The sequence below is a fragment of the Micropterus dolomieu genome, linkage group LG09, assembly GCF_021292245.1.
Source record: "Micropterus dolomieu isolate WLL.071019.BEF.003 ecotype Adirondacks linkage group LG09, ASM2129224v1, whole genome shotgun sequence".
In the NCBI taxonomy this organism is placed as follows: domain Eukaryota; kingdom Metazoa; phylum Chordata; class Actinopteri; order Centrarchiformes; family Centrarchidae; genus Micropterus; species Micropterus dolomieu.
Window position 1 is genome coordinate 7,383,845 of NC_060158.1, and position 16,207 is coordinate 7,400,051.

Consider the following 16,207-nt stretch of genomic DNA (forward strand, 5'->3'; position numbering starts at 1 on the left):
AGTAACAGAATATGTGATATAGTACCACAGAATGTATGGTACAATACCACAGAATATATGATATAGTAACACAGAATATATGGTACAGTAACAGAATATGTGATATAGTACCACAGAATGTATGGTACAATACCACAGAATATATGATATAGTAACACAGAATATATGGTACAGTAACAGAATATGTGATATAGTACCACAGAATGTATGGTACAATACCACAGAATATATGATATAGTAACACAGAATATATGGTACAGTAACAGAATATGTGATATAGTACCACAGAATGTATGGTACAATACCACAGAATATATGATATAGTAACACAGAATATATGGTACAGTAACAGAATATGTGATATAGTACCACAGAATGTATGGTACAATACCACAGAATATATGATATAGTAACACAGAATATATGGTACAGTAACAGAATATGTGATATAGTACCACAGAATGTATGGTACAATACCACAGAATATATGATATAGTAACACAGAATATATGGTACAGTAACAGAATATGTGATATAGTACCACAGAATGTATGGTACAATACCACAGAATATATGATATAGTAACACAGAATATATGGTACAGTAACAGAATATGTGATATAGTACCACAGAATGTATGGTACAATACCACAGAATATATGATATAGTAACACAGAATATATGGTACAGTAACAGAATATGTGATATAGTACCACAGAATGTATGGTACAATACCACAGAATATATGATATAGTAACACAGAATATATGGTACAGTAACAGAATATGTGATATAGTACCACAGAATGTATGGTACAATACCACAGACGTACCACAGGAACATGAGTTACTAATATGCAGAAATTGTATGGTATTTTACCATAGTATATATTTATAAAGTTTCTATAAAATAATTCACCACAACCAAATACCATGTCACCGCTGCCTCAAACACTATTTAACTTACCAGTAGGTCTGTAGGAATACTGCATTTTCATGTAGGCAGATACAACGTGACCAGGTTCCACAGTAAATTATAATACAAGCTACGTTAGCGTCACTGACGTCAAACTAACAGGTGTTCCGAACGTGCTCCGTCAGCTGTGCTGTGACGTAGTTCCGTCTTTCATGACAGTTCTCTTAATGTACAAACTTAAGGTTTCTCTCCACGACTCTGAATAATTTAATTCTTAATGTACGTATTGATGCCGGTTTATTTTTAAGCTTACTGATATTATTTTTAAACGGCTGTAAAACGCGTCTACCTCGCAGCAGCGGTCACCAAACTAGCGGAACCTCCTTTATTTTTTTTACTTTCTCTGTTCAGTCAGGATGAAGTAGCTTCCGGGCGACAGGGTACCAGCAGTAAACATGGCGGAGGAACTGCTGGAAACAGTGGATAGACTTCAGTCTCGGCTCCTGGAGAATCCAGAGCCTCGAAAGGTAACCACTGGACAGGTGGAGAGAGACAGACTTGAGGGTTTAGCCCCGACCGTCTCCCTAAACGCGACGGTTTTTGTGCGATATCCGAAACGAAGACGCGAACACGACAGTGCTCCGAAAGTCGCAACCGTTTTTTAAATGCTGCGTTTGAAGGCCTCCGTCTTCTGATAATCTCTAACGTAAAAGAGCATTAATTTGCATTGTAGGGTCGGAAATACATATAATAGTAGTACTGTAACAGCAGCAGTGGTGGAAAACGTATTAAGATATCTTACTAAAGTAAAAGTAGCAATACCACAGTGTAAAAATACTCTGCTAAAAGTAAAAGTCCTGCATTCAAAATTAAAAGTCGAAGTGACATCAAAATATACTTAATGTAAGGCTAGGTTATATGACCAAAAATATTATCACGATTAAAAATGTCATATCATTCGATATTCATAATTATCATGTAAATGTCAAATCATTATTCCTTTCAAGTTTAAAGTTGGATTTTGGTTGTAGAAACCAGATGGTTTATTATGGTTTTAAACTATTCTTTATGGTCAGAACAAACACTTGATGCCAAACAGTGAGTCACTTAAAAAATCTGAGGCAGAACATTCACAACAATTATAACAAAATCTATTTTCAACAAATATGCATGAGTTAAATTAAGAAAAATATTTTTTCGCTCCCTTTTCCTCAACAAAATAAACATCCTAATAGAAAGATTAGGTGCTAATTTGTTTGTGGTTCAAATGATTTAAATCAAGCATTTATTGAACACTATTGTTATTGAGTAAAATTATATAATTATCGTTATTGTTTTATTGCCCAGCCCTAACTTAAAGTACCAAAAGTGAAAATACTCATTAGTGTTACAGCTGGTAAATAAATAAAAGTTAATTTTAATTATTTTATATATTGCTCTGTAGCTTATGACTTTCTCCCCTGGAATAAATAAAGTCTTATCTCAACCTATGATACATCATAATTTTTGAATTGTTGATTTTATATTTTTTTAATATTAAGTTAAATCTGAAAAGTAACTATTAACTAAAGTCATCATATAAGTGTAGTGGAGTAGAAGTATAAAATAGAGGGAAATGTTAATACTAAAGTACCAAAGCAAACAATAATAGTTTTCTGTAGTGGTTGTTTAATTTATAAATCAGAAGAAGAAAATCATCTTGTAGCAATGTCTTACAACAAACGACACAGGATGAAAATCATGACTGTGTTGAAATACAAATTGGACTTATCAGTCTTATATGCGAAAATCCCATCATCAAATTTCCTTTTTATAAATGCTTTTCTGAACGGTAAATCTACAAAAACAAGACAATACAACTGCACTATTATAGATCTTTGGGATATGTCTGAGTAGAAAAACATAAACACTCAAAAATATAAGTAGGAATAGAATACATAAATATAATGTGTAAGTTTTAATAAAAGTTTCAGGGACAGTCAGGGACTTGAGTTTTTGTTGATTTTGCTTTGTGATCATCTGCAACTACAAGAATTTGTGAATATCAGTAAATGTTCCAGTTTCTCCTTCATTACCATTACTTTACATACATGTGATTGTAGTTTACTGCATATTATCTGAAACCATTCTTCCGTTTTCTTCCAAAATAGCTGAGATTCACAAGAAGAAGAAAAACAAGCTCTGTGGTTTCAGTATCTGTTTTGCAGAATGCAGATACATTAAATCTTAGTTAATCGTCACTAAACCACCAGATAGATATGCATATCTTACTTTTGGTCCTGTACACATCTCCATGTGTACAGGATCTATATCAATACCATACCCTGATTAATAGATTTAAATATGAATCATTAATGCTCTCCTTGCAGTTTCAGCATTTCCGACAGCATGTGAAGGCGTCATGTGGAACGTCACGATAATTAAGGGGTTTTAACTAGTTATAACGTAACGCTACTTCTTTAACCATGCTTTTAGCTAATACTAAGCTTATCGGCTGTATAGATACTTAATTGTTTATTAAAACAATAACAACAACAATAACAGCAACATAATTGATCATAAAACGAAACTCGGGGCCAGAGTAGCCGTTAGCCATCAAGCTAACTACCGTTGGTGCGGAAAGTAATGACAGTTTCAGCGACTTCAGGCCTCTAATGTTCAACGGATTCATCTAGTTTCAGTTTAAACGACAGGTGCACGTGTCTGCACTGGGGTCTGCTTTCAAAATGTTGAAAATTAAAAGCGGATAAATGATAATTAACAATGTCCGACCTCCCCTTTGTTTACTTTGTCTTCTGATATGTAACCTGTGTGTGCCTGCCAAAACAAAGCTTGCGATCTGTGTGATAGGTTTGTTTAATAGAAGCTGTGCTCCGGAATAAAGAAGTAATCGTTTAAGTAAAAAATTAGTGAAATCGCAGCTCAGTGATTTTACTACAGCCCTGCCCCGTTAGGCCACGACATCATCCAGTCTCCATGACGCAGGGCTGATGCTGTTCTCCACAATGTGATTCACTGTGAATTTTAACTGTTTCAATTAAAAGGTCAGGGACAGAGCAGGTTTAAACCAGGTGGATATTGTTTAAGTCAGACAGTTTTAAAAACCAAAATAATGTGTGCAGATGTGATCCACATCTGAGTGTTTTCATGTAAATCATCCAGAAGGGAAAAGACTGGTTGAAATTGAAACCTGTTTTAAAAAAACAGTTGTTCATGCATACAGATGTGTGAATATGCTTGAGATTAATTACTTAATTTTAAACATATTAACTGCCATCGTGAGGGTTTTTTTTTTTCAGTAGTGACGTGCAATGTATCACGATACAGCTTTAAGTAGACTTAAATTTGTTATTTGTTTATTTTCATTTTTTAAAGTCCTAGGGTGCCATGAATCTAATCATTCTGCTCTCCAACTCCAAAAAGAAGGATAACATAGATAAAATCCTTTCTTTGTGTAAATTTTATTTTGAAGATTTTTTACAAAATCAATATATATCGTACTTAGTTTTTTAACTGACTTAAATTAAAGATAACTTTAAATTTTAAGGTCCAAACAATATTTGATGTACAAAACAATTCTGATAAAATACATTTTATGGAAAATCTATTGATGTTTTGAAGTTTAATCTTAACTCAAGGTCCACTTGTTCACTTTTTCCATTGCTTTCAACCCAATCTCTTGCTCTTATTAACTACATAGAGTTTGCTTGGTAGTGATGGAGATGGCTCAGTTGTCGTCATATGATCTAAGCATTGAACCACTGTCGATCGTGTTATAACAGGTGTGTATATGTATGTATACTCCTACATACTACCTGTAACCACGAACACTGAGCAAACGCATTCTGCTGAAGAAGACCAGGAGATGCAGTTGTAAGATTTTTTTTTTTGTCGAAATAAAGTATCGGGGTCGAGAATCAACTTTCACACACAACTGTTTATCAATCAGTGTATTTCATCACATTAATACTAAACAATCTGTTGACTAATTTGGATTCCCTTACAGTACATATGGTTGTATTGTCTTAACTGTGATAATCAGAGAAATTGTGATTTACAGTCTATCGCGGCCAATACTAACAGAATATATTTAGATTTAAATGAGGATTCATACTTAATTTAATGTATTGCAATGTAATAGTACTACTTATCGGTTATTACTGATTAGTAATAAGTAATAATAAGTTATACTTATTGTGTAGACCTCGTTAGTGATACTGAAATCAGTCAACTTTGATACAAGTCTTCTTTTAGATTATTATATTACTAAAGTTTTCTCTTTTTTTCAGCTACTAAAGACTTTCAAAAGACTGGGGGAACTCCCCATGACTGTGGACATACTGGTGGTAAGGATTAGTTCACATCCTCTTGATTTCCAAATAAAAAGTGCTGCTGCAGTGAAATTGTGCAAGCTCCTGTGGCCTGCTTGGACTCCAGAGTCAAGCAGACAAGATCAGTAGATAACCAGTTTGGGAAGGTGCTCTTTAGCAAGGCATTTAATCCCTGACAACGCTGGAAGAAAAGCGATATGTGACAGTGGTTGTAGTGTACAGTTCCCAGAAGTTTATCGGAGCTTTTCTGGGAAAACAAAATTCCTTGCTCAGCCATTTTCTTCTTTCTTGTCAGGTGCAATTTATGCCAATTATCAGCACAGCCTCAGCATGTTTCTGGCCAATCAGACCACTCAGCTGAAGCAGCCAAAGATATGATAACAGCTGTAAAACTGCTGAACATATACAGACAAAATATCATGTTACGTCTACCTGCAGCGAGACGTTGAGGCTAAAATATAAAATATTCAATTAACTTTGCCTTGTGTTGTTGAGTTTAATAATTAAATCTGTGCTTAAATAATAGAGACAGTGATCCGTGTTTTTACTTTGTGTTGTTCTCTCGCAGGAAACTGGAGTGGGGAAGACTGTGAATTCTTTTAGGAAACATCAAGTAGCTGGAGAGGTGGCAAAAAACCTTGTAGCCAAATGGAAGAAACTGGTTCCACAATCTGCAGACAGGTATGTCCTGTGTACCTTTGCCGGGACATGCAAACAGTAGCAAGGGTGGGGGAGAGTCCACGCTTTAGTTCTCATGTCACTGTATACTGCATGTTCAACCTTTAAATCAGGAGCCCCTTCAAATAAAACAAAGTCTGCTTGTAACACATCATCACCGTTTGCCTGTATCTTGTTGCAGGGGTCTTAAACTCAGAGTTACTGAAGTTGGTTGCTCCCTCAAAACACTTGTGGAAATAAATATCTATTCTTTCTAAAAAAATAAACTCCAATTTTGGAGATATTCACTCTGAAGCTGAGTCATATGCTACTGGGTGTATTTTGGTTTTAGGTGCAGCTTGTAAAATAATAAATGTAAAATAATGTATGTAAAATAGCTCCAACTCAGAAATACATTTTAAACACAAATTGTCTCCCAGACCGGTAGCTTTTGCCTATTTAATTTTTCTAAAGAGGCCTATAGAGGTAAAATAAAATGATCTGGTAGGAGAGAACAAATTACAGTAATGTCTGGGGAAAAGTAATTTTGTAGCTTAAATGTGTTTTTCTGCTCTCTGATGCTGGTTCTTGTCTCGCCACCTGATTTATCTGACGAGCCCCAGGTTGCCAACCATTGTTCTAGTTTAAATAAGTGAGAACTCTGGAGGAAAGAGAGAAATGTGTACTCGAATTCTTTATCTACACAAAAGAACCAGAGTCGTTATTCACAGTAGTTCACATCATTCAACATGACTTATTTTTGCATACAAATGCTCACACAGCTTCTGCACATTTCACAATTTTCAGACTGTTAATGAGTTACTGATATGTTAACCTGTAAGAGGTGTATAAATGTATAAACTCCTAGGGCTTTGTGTAATTTATTGCATGTTTTGCAATTAATTAAAAAAAATATATCTATAGTCATCAGATACATGTGGTGGAAGTGCAGTGTCATTTAGAGCTGGGCGAAATGGATAAAAGCTATCTGACAGTATTAATAAGATCAATACACTAAGCCCAGTCCCACTGTTATGTAGTACATCAAAGAAAACCAATGTAAAAGTTCTAAAACTCATTGTTAGTTTTTAATTACAAGTTGCTTTAAAGGTTCAGTTTGTAATTGTCTGGAGGATCTGCTGAAAGAAATGCAATATAATATACATAACTATGTTTTTAGTGGTGAATAAAGACCTTATATAATGAACTGTTATGTTTTTATTACCTTAGAATGAGACATTTCTATCTGGGTCCTCTACATGGAAGTCGCCATGTTGCAGCGCCATGTTTCTACAGTAGCCCAAACGGACAAACTGCTTTACAGACCGAGTTTCGTCACTACGTTGAATACATACGAAGAAGGAGAAGTAGTAGTAGCAGCAGCAGCAGCAGCAGCAGCTGTAGGCGTAGTAGTCGTCTGTTTATTAGAAGTAAGAAGAGAAGTGAAATTTGGACAAATGGAGGACTGCACATATTATTTAGCAAAAGAGCCGACAGAGTGTGTCGCCCACCGTAGCTTCTCCTACACGCTTGGAAAGGGGGAGGGGAGCGCTGAGTGAGCCATTGGTTGCAATTCGCAACTCTTGCCACTAGATGCCTCTAAAACCTACACACTGAACCTGAATGATTAATTCGTACAAGAGAATTTTTCTAGACAATAACATGATACGATCACATCCCCACGGTATAATCTCACTGAAAGACAATATGCAATAATATTTATCTCCCAGACCTTTTAATAATACATCGAGTTTGTGTTGAGTCAAACAGGTCTGTGACTCGTGTGTTTTTCACCACTGTCGATCTTTCTGTCTCAGACCCACCAACAGCCACGTCAAAGAGGCATCGCGGGCACACACACACTCTCGGGGCCAAGAGGCAGGTGGTGGAGGAGGACACAGACGCACCCGGGAGCCCTCCCCTGAGGAGGAGCCCTCCTACTTGGAAGAGGAAGAGGAGGAGGAAGAGGAGGAGGAGAGAGGCTATCACACGAACTACTCGCCCTCACCTCCTCAACACGTGCAGTATACCCCTCCACAGCGACGAGGCTACGAGTTGGACGAGTACGAGAGCCCTGAGCCTGAGCCTGAGCCTGAGCCTGAGCCTGAACCTAGTCCCCCGCCTCCTCGCAAAGAGATCCGCCACGCCAAACCAAACAAAGAACCCAACAAAAACCATGACCACGTTGACAGAAACAGGGACAGAGACGAGGAACGGCGGCAGCGCCATGCACAGATGAGTAGCGATCGAGGAGGAGGAGGCGTTGGTGAAGGAAAGAAACGCAGCGCGGACAGAGAGAATCCAGCACAAAAGGCTGCAAAGCACAGCAGGAAGTCTACCACACATGAGAGTAAGAGGGAGGAGAAGAAGAAAGGAGGAGATGACGGTGAGTATTTTTGTGTCCGTACAGTTTGTGTTTGATGGAAGAGGTTCACTGTGACATTTTGCCAGAGATACCTTGATATGAAGTGTTTGGAGTTATTTTCCTGTTTGTCCTCTGCATGGACAAATTATGAGACAACGAACTCCTGAGCACAGACATCTGTGAAGATTCTCAATCATTCAGGTCATAGTTATCCAAGGAAGGTTAAAATCAAGAGCAACTGGACTGGTTGAAGATACTTGAAGACATTTCACCTTTCATACGAAGGGGCTTCTTCAGTTCTGAGCACAGAGACATAAAGTGCCCCTTTATTTATTTCTAGTAGACTTAGAATAAATATTAGATTGGACTCTATAAAGGCAGATACCTGCAGCAGGCAGAACAGGCGCTGAATCAAGTGACTTTATCAGATTTCACTCAGCTCTTATAGGAGGCTAAAAAGACTTTATACAACTTTTTACATTTACATTTATTAATTTAGCTGACGCTTATCCAAAGTGACTTACAATTGCTATACATGTCAGACGTCGCATGCCTCTGGAGCAACTAGGGGTTAAGTGTCTTGCTAGATGGGTCAGAGTGGGGAGTTGAACCTGGGTCTCTCACACCAAAGGCATCTTATCCATTGCGCCATCACCACCCATCCTTTTTAACGTATGTAGTGAAACTCCCCAAGACCTGTAAACAGACTTTGATGTGTAAAATCGGTGGAGTTCCCCTTTAAAGCATTAAGAGCAAAAAAACCCCGTTTGGGACGTCCCCAATTTTGCCTGATCCCTATGACACGCTTCAAACAGATGCTACTGCTTTGGGGCCTACTGAGCCCTGTCCAGTGATCCCTCCATGGTCTTATGTCTTTAAAACAATCTCATGTTCTCACTGGCTCCAATTTAATGACAATTTCAAACTTGCTCATGTTTAGTACACTGTTGCCCCTCAAATCTTTTCAGTTTCAGACAGCGTGGAATAAGATTATTATAGCTACTTAAGAGGAAAACAAAAAAGGGAACAACTGGGGTTAAAACTGCACGAGAAGAGCTGCATACTCATACACTGCCATGAGTAAGACACTAATGATTATTGATCTCAAGACTGTTAAATATCCATCCAAAAAACTGCCTTCACGTTCATCTTTTACTCAACAAAAAGCACAAAAACGTATTGCCTCAAATTGAATTTAATTTAAACCAGAATTTCATCCTGTTCAGCTGATGTTTTGATGATCTTGATGTTTTGTCTCATGAGGAATAGGCCACGAGATGTGTCTTAATTATAAATAAAACCGTATGATAACTATACCACAGCCCACAACAAAATAGAAAGGATTTCTTACTAATTGCAGTTACATTACACTTCCCAGTGTGTTTATGTTTGGAAAGCAGAGATTAGTTAATTACCTCTTGCTTGCAACAACAGATAACAACAGTTTAACAGATGAATAGTTGTGAAGCTCTGTGCATCAGAAAATATGTCACTGTTTTATCAGCTCATGAAATGTGGCCACAACCAAGAGCAACATCCTGTACCGGCATTTTGAGCAGATATAACCTGGTTGTTAGTAATTCTGCTGTAAGGAAACTTCAAACCATTAATTTATAAGCAAAATGCAAAGTTTCCTAAACAACAATGAGTGATTACTCTCTTGTTAGAAAGCTAGACACATTGACAAAATATGTTTTAATACCGTGGATTGATATAAAGCATCACAATCAGTCAGTGGAGGAAGACATATTCAGATCTGTTACTTGACTAAAAGTACAATATAGTATAATAGTACTCTATTACAAGTAAAAGTCCTGCATTTAAAGTCTAAGCATCAAGAATTAAATTAATTTTTCAAGCTAAAACATTTTCTGGCTCCAGCTTCTTTAAATGTTGAGATTTTCTGCTTTTCTTTGTCTGGATATCTGTGGGTTTGGATCATTTGTCAGACGGTTTGAAGACATCACATTGGGCTCTGTGACATTGCAATGGGCATTTTTTAATTTGAATATTTTACATTTCTACATTTTATGGATCAAAGAATTATTTTGAAAGATAATTAGCAGATTAATTGCAGCCATGGTTTGAAGCAACCAACAAGTTCAGCAGGATTATTATCTTTCAGCTTCTGTTAGTAGAAATCATATTGACTTTATTCAGAAAGCATAAATATAAGGTTAAATCAGACCAGGCTCCTGATTTCAATGCACCCTCTAATTTTAACCATTTGCCTCTGTGTTTCCAGGGCGACCGCGGGCGCCGAAGGACTCTCCACCCAAAGAGGAGGAGGAAGCCTTCGAGACCCCCACTATGTCCTTTGAGTCTTTTCTAACATATGACGCCCCGGCTGTCAAGAAGAAGAAGAAGCCATCATCATCATCGTCCTCATCACACAGTCGACCGTCTCACTCCACGTCGTCCTCCCACCGTACACGCACCCCTCCTCCGCCGCCCGCGCCCTCCTCTTCCTCTAAAGCGAGCAAGGCTAACGGCACTCAGAGTACCAAGAGGCCACATTCAGGCTCCAGTTCAGCAGCAGCGACACCAGAAAAACGCAAGAGGGTAAGAACAGCAGCAGAGACAACAAGAAGATCATTTTACATTATTAGTATCCTTTTTAATTTCAGTTATGTGGCTATTAATTGGTATTTAATTGAGACTATACAGATTATTTTTTTTAAGTGCGAAAGTTAATTCTTGACTTTGGAAATAGTAGTTTGAAATGAAACAAAATGATCATCACTCGAGGTCCATTTACGAGCTTTTTCTGAAGTTTTCAACCATATCTCACAGTCTTCATTAGTGGATAGAGTTTGCTCAAGCCTCAATAAAAATGATTATTGATTAATCTGCCGTTCATTTTATCATTTAACTGATAAATTGTTTGGTCTATAAAATGTCAGATAATTGTGAAAAAAGGCCGTTATAACTTCCCACTCAGATTGCTTGTTTTGTTCAACCGACAGTCCAAACCTAAAACAAAGTTTACTATCGCACACATGACAAAGACAAGCATCAAATCCTCACATTGAAGAAGCTCTGTCCAAAGGTAAAACAATATCCAACTAGCATCACACTATATCGATCTCTTTCTCTAACTTTCAGCTAGATAGATAAGTGTAATGTGTAATTTGACTGCTCTTCTCTGCCAGTTGAGGTTTTATCTGCCTTCATTTATTATCTGAAACTCTTAGTTTGAAACGTTGTCTGCAGATCCTGCTTGTTGATGTTAATGTAATGTTGTTTGCAGGTGGTTGAGGCCATTACGACTCTCCCTGAAATCCCTCTGCCAGCGATTCAACCCAATTACAGACCCCTGCCCTCCATCGACGTCACACCGCTGTCCCCGCAGAGACGGAAAGGTAATACATCACCTAGGCTAATAATTCATTAAGTTATCACATATTTAAAAACTAAGAAAATAACTCACTTTTATTTGGTCTTATGGAATCCATAACAGCTGGACTTTAAGTTGATGTTTACTCACCTATCGTGTTGAATTTCCTTGGACATGAGACTACTAAACACATAAATCTATGACAAGGGGATCATTGTTTGATTGTTTTATAGCAACAAGAAAATGGCGAGATTAATAAAGAAACAAGAATCATAACAAAACTTTGCATTGCAGTCCAAAACTCTGACAATGCCTCATGCCACATGAGACCAAAACCCTTAAGACTGCTATATAATTATGTTGAAACCCTTAATACTACCCTAAGGTCTGTTTAAACCTGCAATGCTAGATTTAGGATAACTGCTGAGCTGACAAATACTACTTCAGATCAGAAAAACATTTATTCAGATTCCCTCAATACTATTCTAAGGTCAGATTTACTCTTAATACTTCTCATTCTACCTCCAGTATTAGATATAGGATGACTTCCAACACACTCCATCAACTCCGGCTCTATCCCAAACTGTGGAGTCGTCATTGAGATAGAAATTGAGATAACCCCTGTTGCACTGTGTTTTTTTTTTTTTAACACATAACTACTATACAGCTGTAATCCTCAGAGGCCGAGAAGCTTCTTGATCACTCAGACTGAGTTCAGCATAATGTGACATGTACGAACAAGTACATTTTGGCGTACATGTCAATTCTTATCAAGCTGTAGTTGAAAATTGTCACTGTCAGCATATCTATATCTGTTACACTCCCTCCAGCCCTGCTGTGTCTGATTTCCTTCTTACTTTCTCCCTTCTTTACTTTCAGTTCCTGCCTGTAACGACGAGGAGGACGCCGGGTTCACAGGGAAGCGATTCAACTCCAAGATGGTGGTCTACTCAGGATCCAAGACCGCGTACTTGCCCAGGATGATGACTTTGTACGAGCAGTGCATACGGGTGCTGCAGAACAACATTGATTGTGAGAGGCTGTATATTCTCTAAATCATGAACAACAAATCTACGTAACGGTCACTGAGTCTCAGCAGATGCCTTCAGTGTTGTCAGAAGCGTGTATACCATAAAATAAGCACTATATTTATTCATAACTTTATTTTTTTTATTCTGCATTGAATTTGTTCTACATGAAATACTACACAGAGGAATTTGTCAAGTGGAGAACAAGAGGGCGGGCCTCACCACAAAGGATAAAAGATAAACAGAAAGCCTCAATATGTGCTCCTCTGTGGCCACTTTTTACCCATGGTGGGTAAAACAATCTGTGCTCTTGCAGCCATCGCTGAGGTCGGAGGAGTGCCGTTTGAGATCCTGGAACCGGTGCTGGAGCGATGTACACCTGAGCAGCTGTATCGCATCGAGCAGAGCAACCAGGTAACAAACACACACATTTGTCTTTGTGTCCTTGTGAGGACCCTAAATGCATTCCCTCGCCCACAACCCTAACCTCGAAACGCTTTGGTCTCACAATGAAGTTTATATGTTTATAGTACAAATGTGGCTGGAGTTTTACCCAACTCCGTGCACCTTGGAAAAAGTTCTGCTGTTATTATTAACAAATGCTTAGTAAAGATAAAAGAACAACGATAGTTTCACATGACATTAAAATATACCCCCAACAATTTAATGACCCAAACGCTCAAGTGTACATTTAAATATGTATGTATGTATTAAGTATATTTTCCTGATTAATGTGGGGCCTAAATCTTGTCCTAAATGTCCTCCTCTGTGTTTCCCATCCATTCTGAACTATTTTATTGCTTTGAGTTGATCAAAAAGCAAAATAAATAGAATAAAACAACAGAACAGACCTGGTAACCAGGGATTAGGTTGGGTTTACTGTATGGGTACTGTAAGGGTTACTTTTAATTTTCACAGGGAAAACAAGGATACATGTCCCTAATAAACAAACACACACAACTCCAAATGTAAGTCTACCTCTTGCTCTATATACCTGTTATATAAAATTCCCACCTCTTTCACAGTATACAGTTGGCCAAGTAAAATGGAAATAAAATAAAAGCTATAAATAAAAATGGAGGAAAAGGGGATGGGATGGGATCCATTACAGTTTCTTATTGTCCCCAACTAGACAAAAAGTGAAAATTGGTCTGGTAGAAACACCCGGTCTTCACCTGTCCATTCCCATCCACTCTTTTCTGTAAAGTCCTTTTGTTGTGAGAAATACTTTTGGCCCACAGCAGATGTATACATTTAGATTGTACGCCAACAAAAATCTGGAGATAAAAACAACAAGCAAAATGTGTAGGAAAACCTTTTTGAGACTGATTTTTGTCCTTCCAGTGGTTTACTGAGGAATCTGACGAGCTGTGGATGCGTCACTGTAAACGGGACTTTAAGCGGGAGACTCCTCAGGAGTACGAGTCGTGGAGGGAGATGTATCTGAGGCTGCACGACGAGCGCGAGGAACGACTGAGGCTGCTCACCCAGAACATCTCCTCCGCTCACGCCAACAAGCCGAAAGGTTGGAGAAACTTTAACTGAGTTTTTGATCTGAAATAACTACTTTGTGATGAACTGAGTACAATTACTGAAGTGCTGTGCTGAATTACAAATTTGAGGTACTTGAATTTGTCTCTTTTTAATGCCACTTTCACACCACTACATTTTAGGTGAAATATTCTACTTTTTACTTCTCTATGTGTATCTGACAGCTTTAGTTACTTTATAATTCAAGATTTTTACACACAAAACATCTGAAGATCTTATAAAATATGATATTTTGTTATAAATTAAACTACGCAACAGTTTCTATAATTCCAACTAAAACAATTATTTCTTGATTTACAGAAAATTGGTTAACTGGTTCCAGCTTCACAAATATGAAGACTCGTTGCTTTTCTTTTTATTTATTTCAATTTATTTTAAATAACGTTGAGGTGTGGAGATTACTCCATAATGTAAATAATTATTAAGTTGTAGTCTCACACCAAATTGTTAAAATAAGCTCCACCTCAACAACAACCACATTACATTAAAAAAAAAATAATTAATTGCATTGAGACGGTTTCCCTCCCACACCACTTTACTCATAAGTTATCTTCCTCTAAATAATCACAATAATCTTAATTATCATCCTCACCACTCAAACGTCCCAGAAAGCATCTGCTAAATTCTTACAAACCCGAATCACTACTGTTCCCCTCCATCGTCACATCCGCTGGCCTCTAAAACATTTTACCAATAACAAAAGGTGTCTTGTTCCAATCAGGACATGATCTAGCAGCAGCACCGTTGGTTTGTCTAGTGTTGACAAGTGCAGCCCTAACAGGACACTCAAATGAATATCGGATCATTATCTACCAAAGCTATACAGATAAATGATTTGATTCTTGATCATATTTTGGATATGATTGGTTTCTGTGGCTAAAACCAAATGTTTTCTTACCGTTAAATGAAGCTTCTCCTAAAATCCTGCTTTTACTTTAATTAAATAATGAAATCAATAATAATCTAATGATATAATGTGTAATCACAGCAGCCAGTACTTTTAATACTTTAACTTCATTTTCCTGATTATACTTAAATGCTTTTACTTAGGAAACATTTTAATTTTAATTTAATTGTATGTAATTTTTACCTGTGCAGTATTTTTACAGCGTGGTATCAGTTATTTAATTAAGTGAAGGATCTGAATACTTCCTCCATTACGGCTTTTTGTTTTATATTAATCAGCACCAGAATATGGCTAAAATGGACATTCATTTCTACAAAAACGTCACAGATGTTGAATGTTTAAGTCAGTTAATTTTATTTTATTTTAGCGACTAGATTTACATTTAAGTGTCTCTGTTTGTCCTGGCAGGTCGGCAGGTTAAGATGGCGTTTGTGAATTCTGTCGCCAAGCCGCCGCGTGACGTTCGCCGTCGGCAGGAGAGGTTTGGCACCAGTAGTGGTTTGTCCACAGCCGCCTCCACCACCGCTGCAGCTCCCATCAAGTCAGTATCATATCTAGCACATAGTCAAATTTCTGACATTTAGGATTATGACTTGAAGTTGGTGTTGAGGCTACATGGAAAATAAAGGCACATCACTTTTCATAAATGTTGAGTTTTATTGATGTACGAGGTTTTACCAGGGTGTATTTACAGTTCATCATCACAGGAGTTAATTTGTGTGATAATTAAATAGTTGTTCTTTATACTAACTTGTATTTTCAGTGTGTGTCCTGTTCTATCTACCAGATTTACTTACTATTTACATGCATATTGATATGCTTTAAAAAGTAAACCTATGGATTTTTCTAATTTTGTATTCTCCAATTTCACCAATATTGGTGACACGTGGATCTCAAGACAGACATTCATCAAGACACACAAACTCATTCTGGACAAATATATGTGCATATTTAAATCTTTAAACAGCATAATTTATAAAGACAACATTTTTAAACTTATATAATACCTAACTAATTAGCCATGCATTTAAAACATTTGAATCAACATTGCAAGAAAAATGCTTTTCTTCAAAACTATGTATAGAATTGTTGGTACACTGTTAATTGAATATCTTT

At 37.2% G+C, this 16,207-nt stretch overlaps 2 protein-coding genes across 4 annotated transcripts in view; one reads left to right on the forward strand and one right to left on the reverse strand.

Moving 5' to 3' along the window:
• klhl43 (kelch-like family member 43) overlaps nt 1-1,551 on the reverse strand; it is an 18,473-nt gene extending 16,922 nt beyond the window's left edge. For 2 of the 3 annotated variants that reach the window (XM_046059309.1, XM_046059311.1), the window contains exon 1: nt 967-1,551. The gene's annotated coding sequence lies outside the window, so the exon portion shown is untranslated. The remainder of the gene's footprint in view (nt 1-966) is intronic. The other variant, XM_046059310.1, reaches the window with a different exon arrangement.
• Nucleotides 1,206-15,632, forward strand: eloa (elongin A; the record flags this gene model as incomplete). The annotated part of the gene is given in 10 exon segments (XM_046059312.1): nt 1,206-1,442; nt 5,205-5,261; nt 5,815-5,927; nt 7,721-8,289; nt 10,514-10,830; nt 11,519-11,630; nt 12,485-12,637; nt 12,950-13,047; nt 13,978-14,158; nt 15,500-15,632. Coding segments are annotated over 10 exon segments (1,805 nt in total), but the record flags the coding sequence as incomplete, so codon positions are not given.
• Between the last annotated feature and the right edge of the window lie 575 nt (nt 15,633-16,207).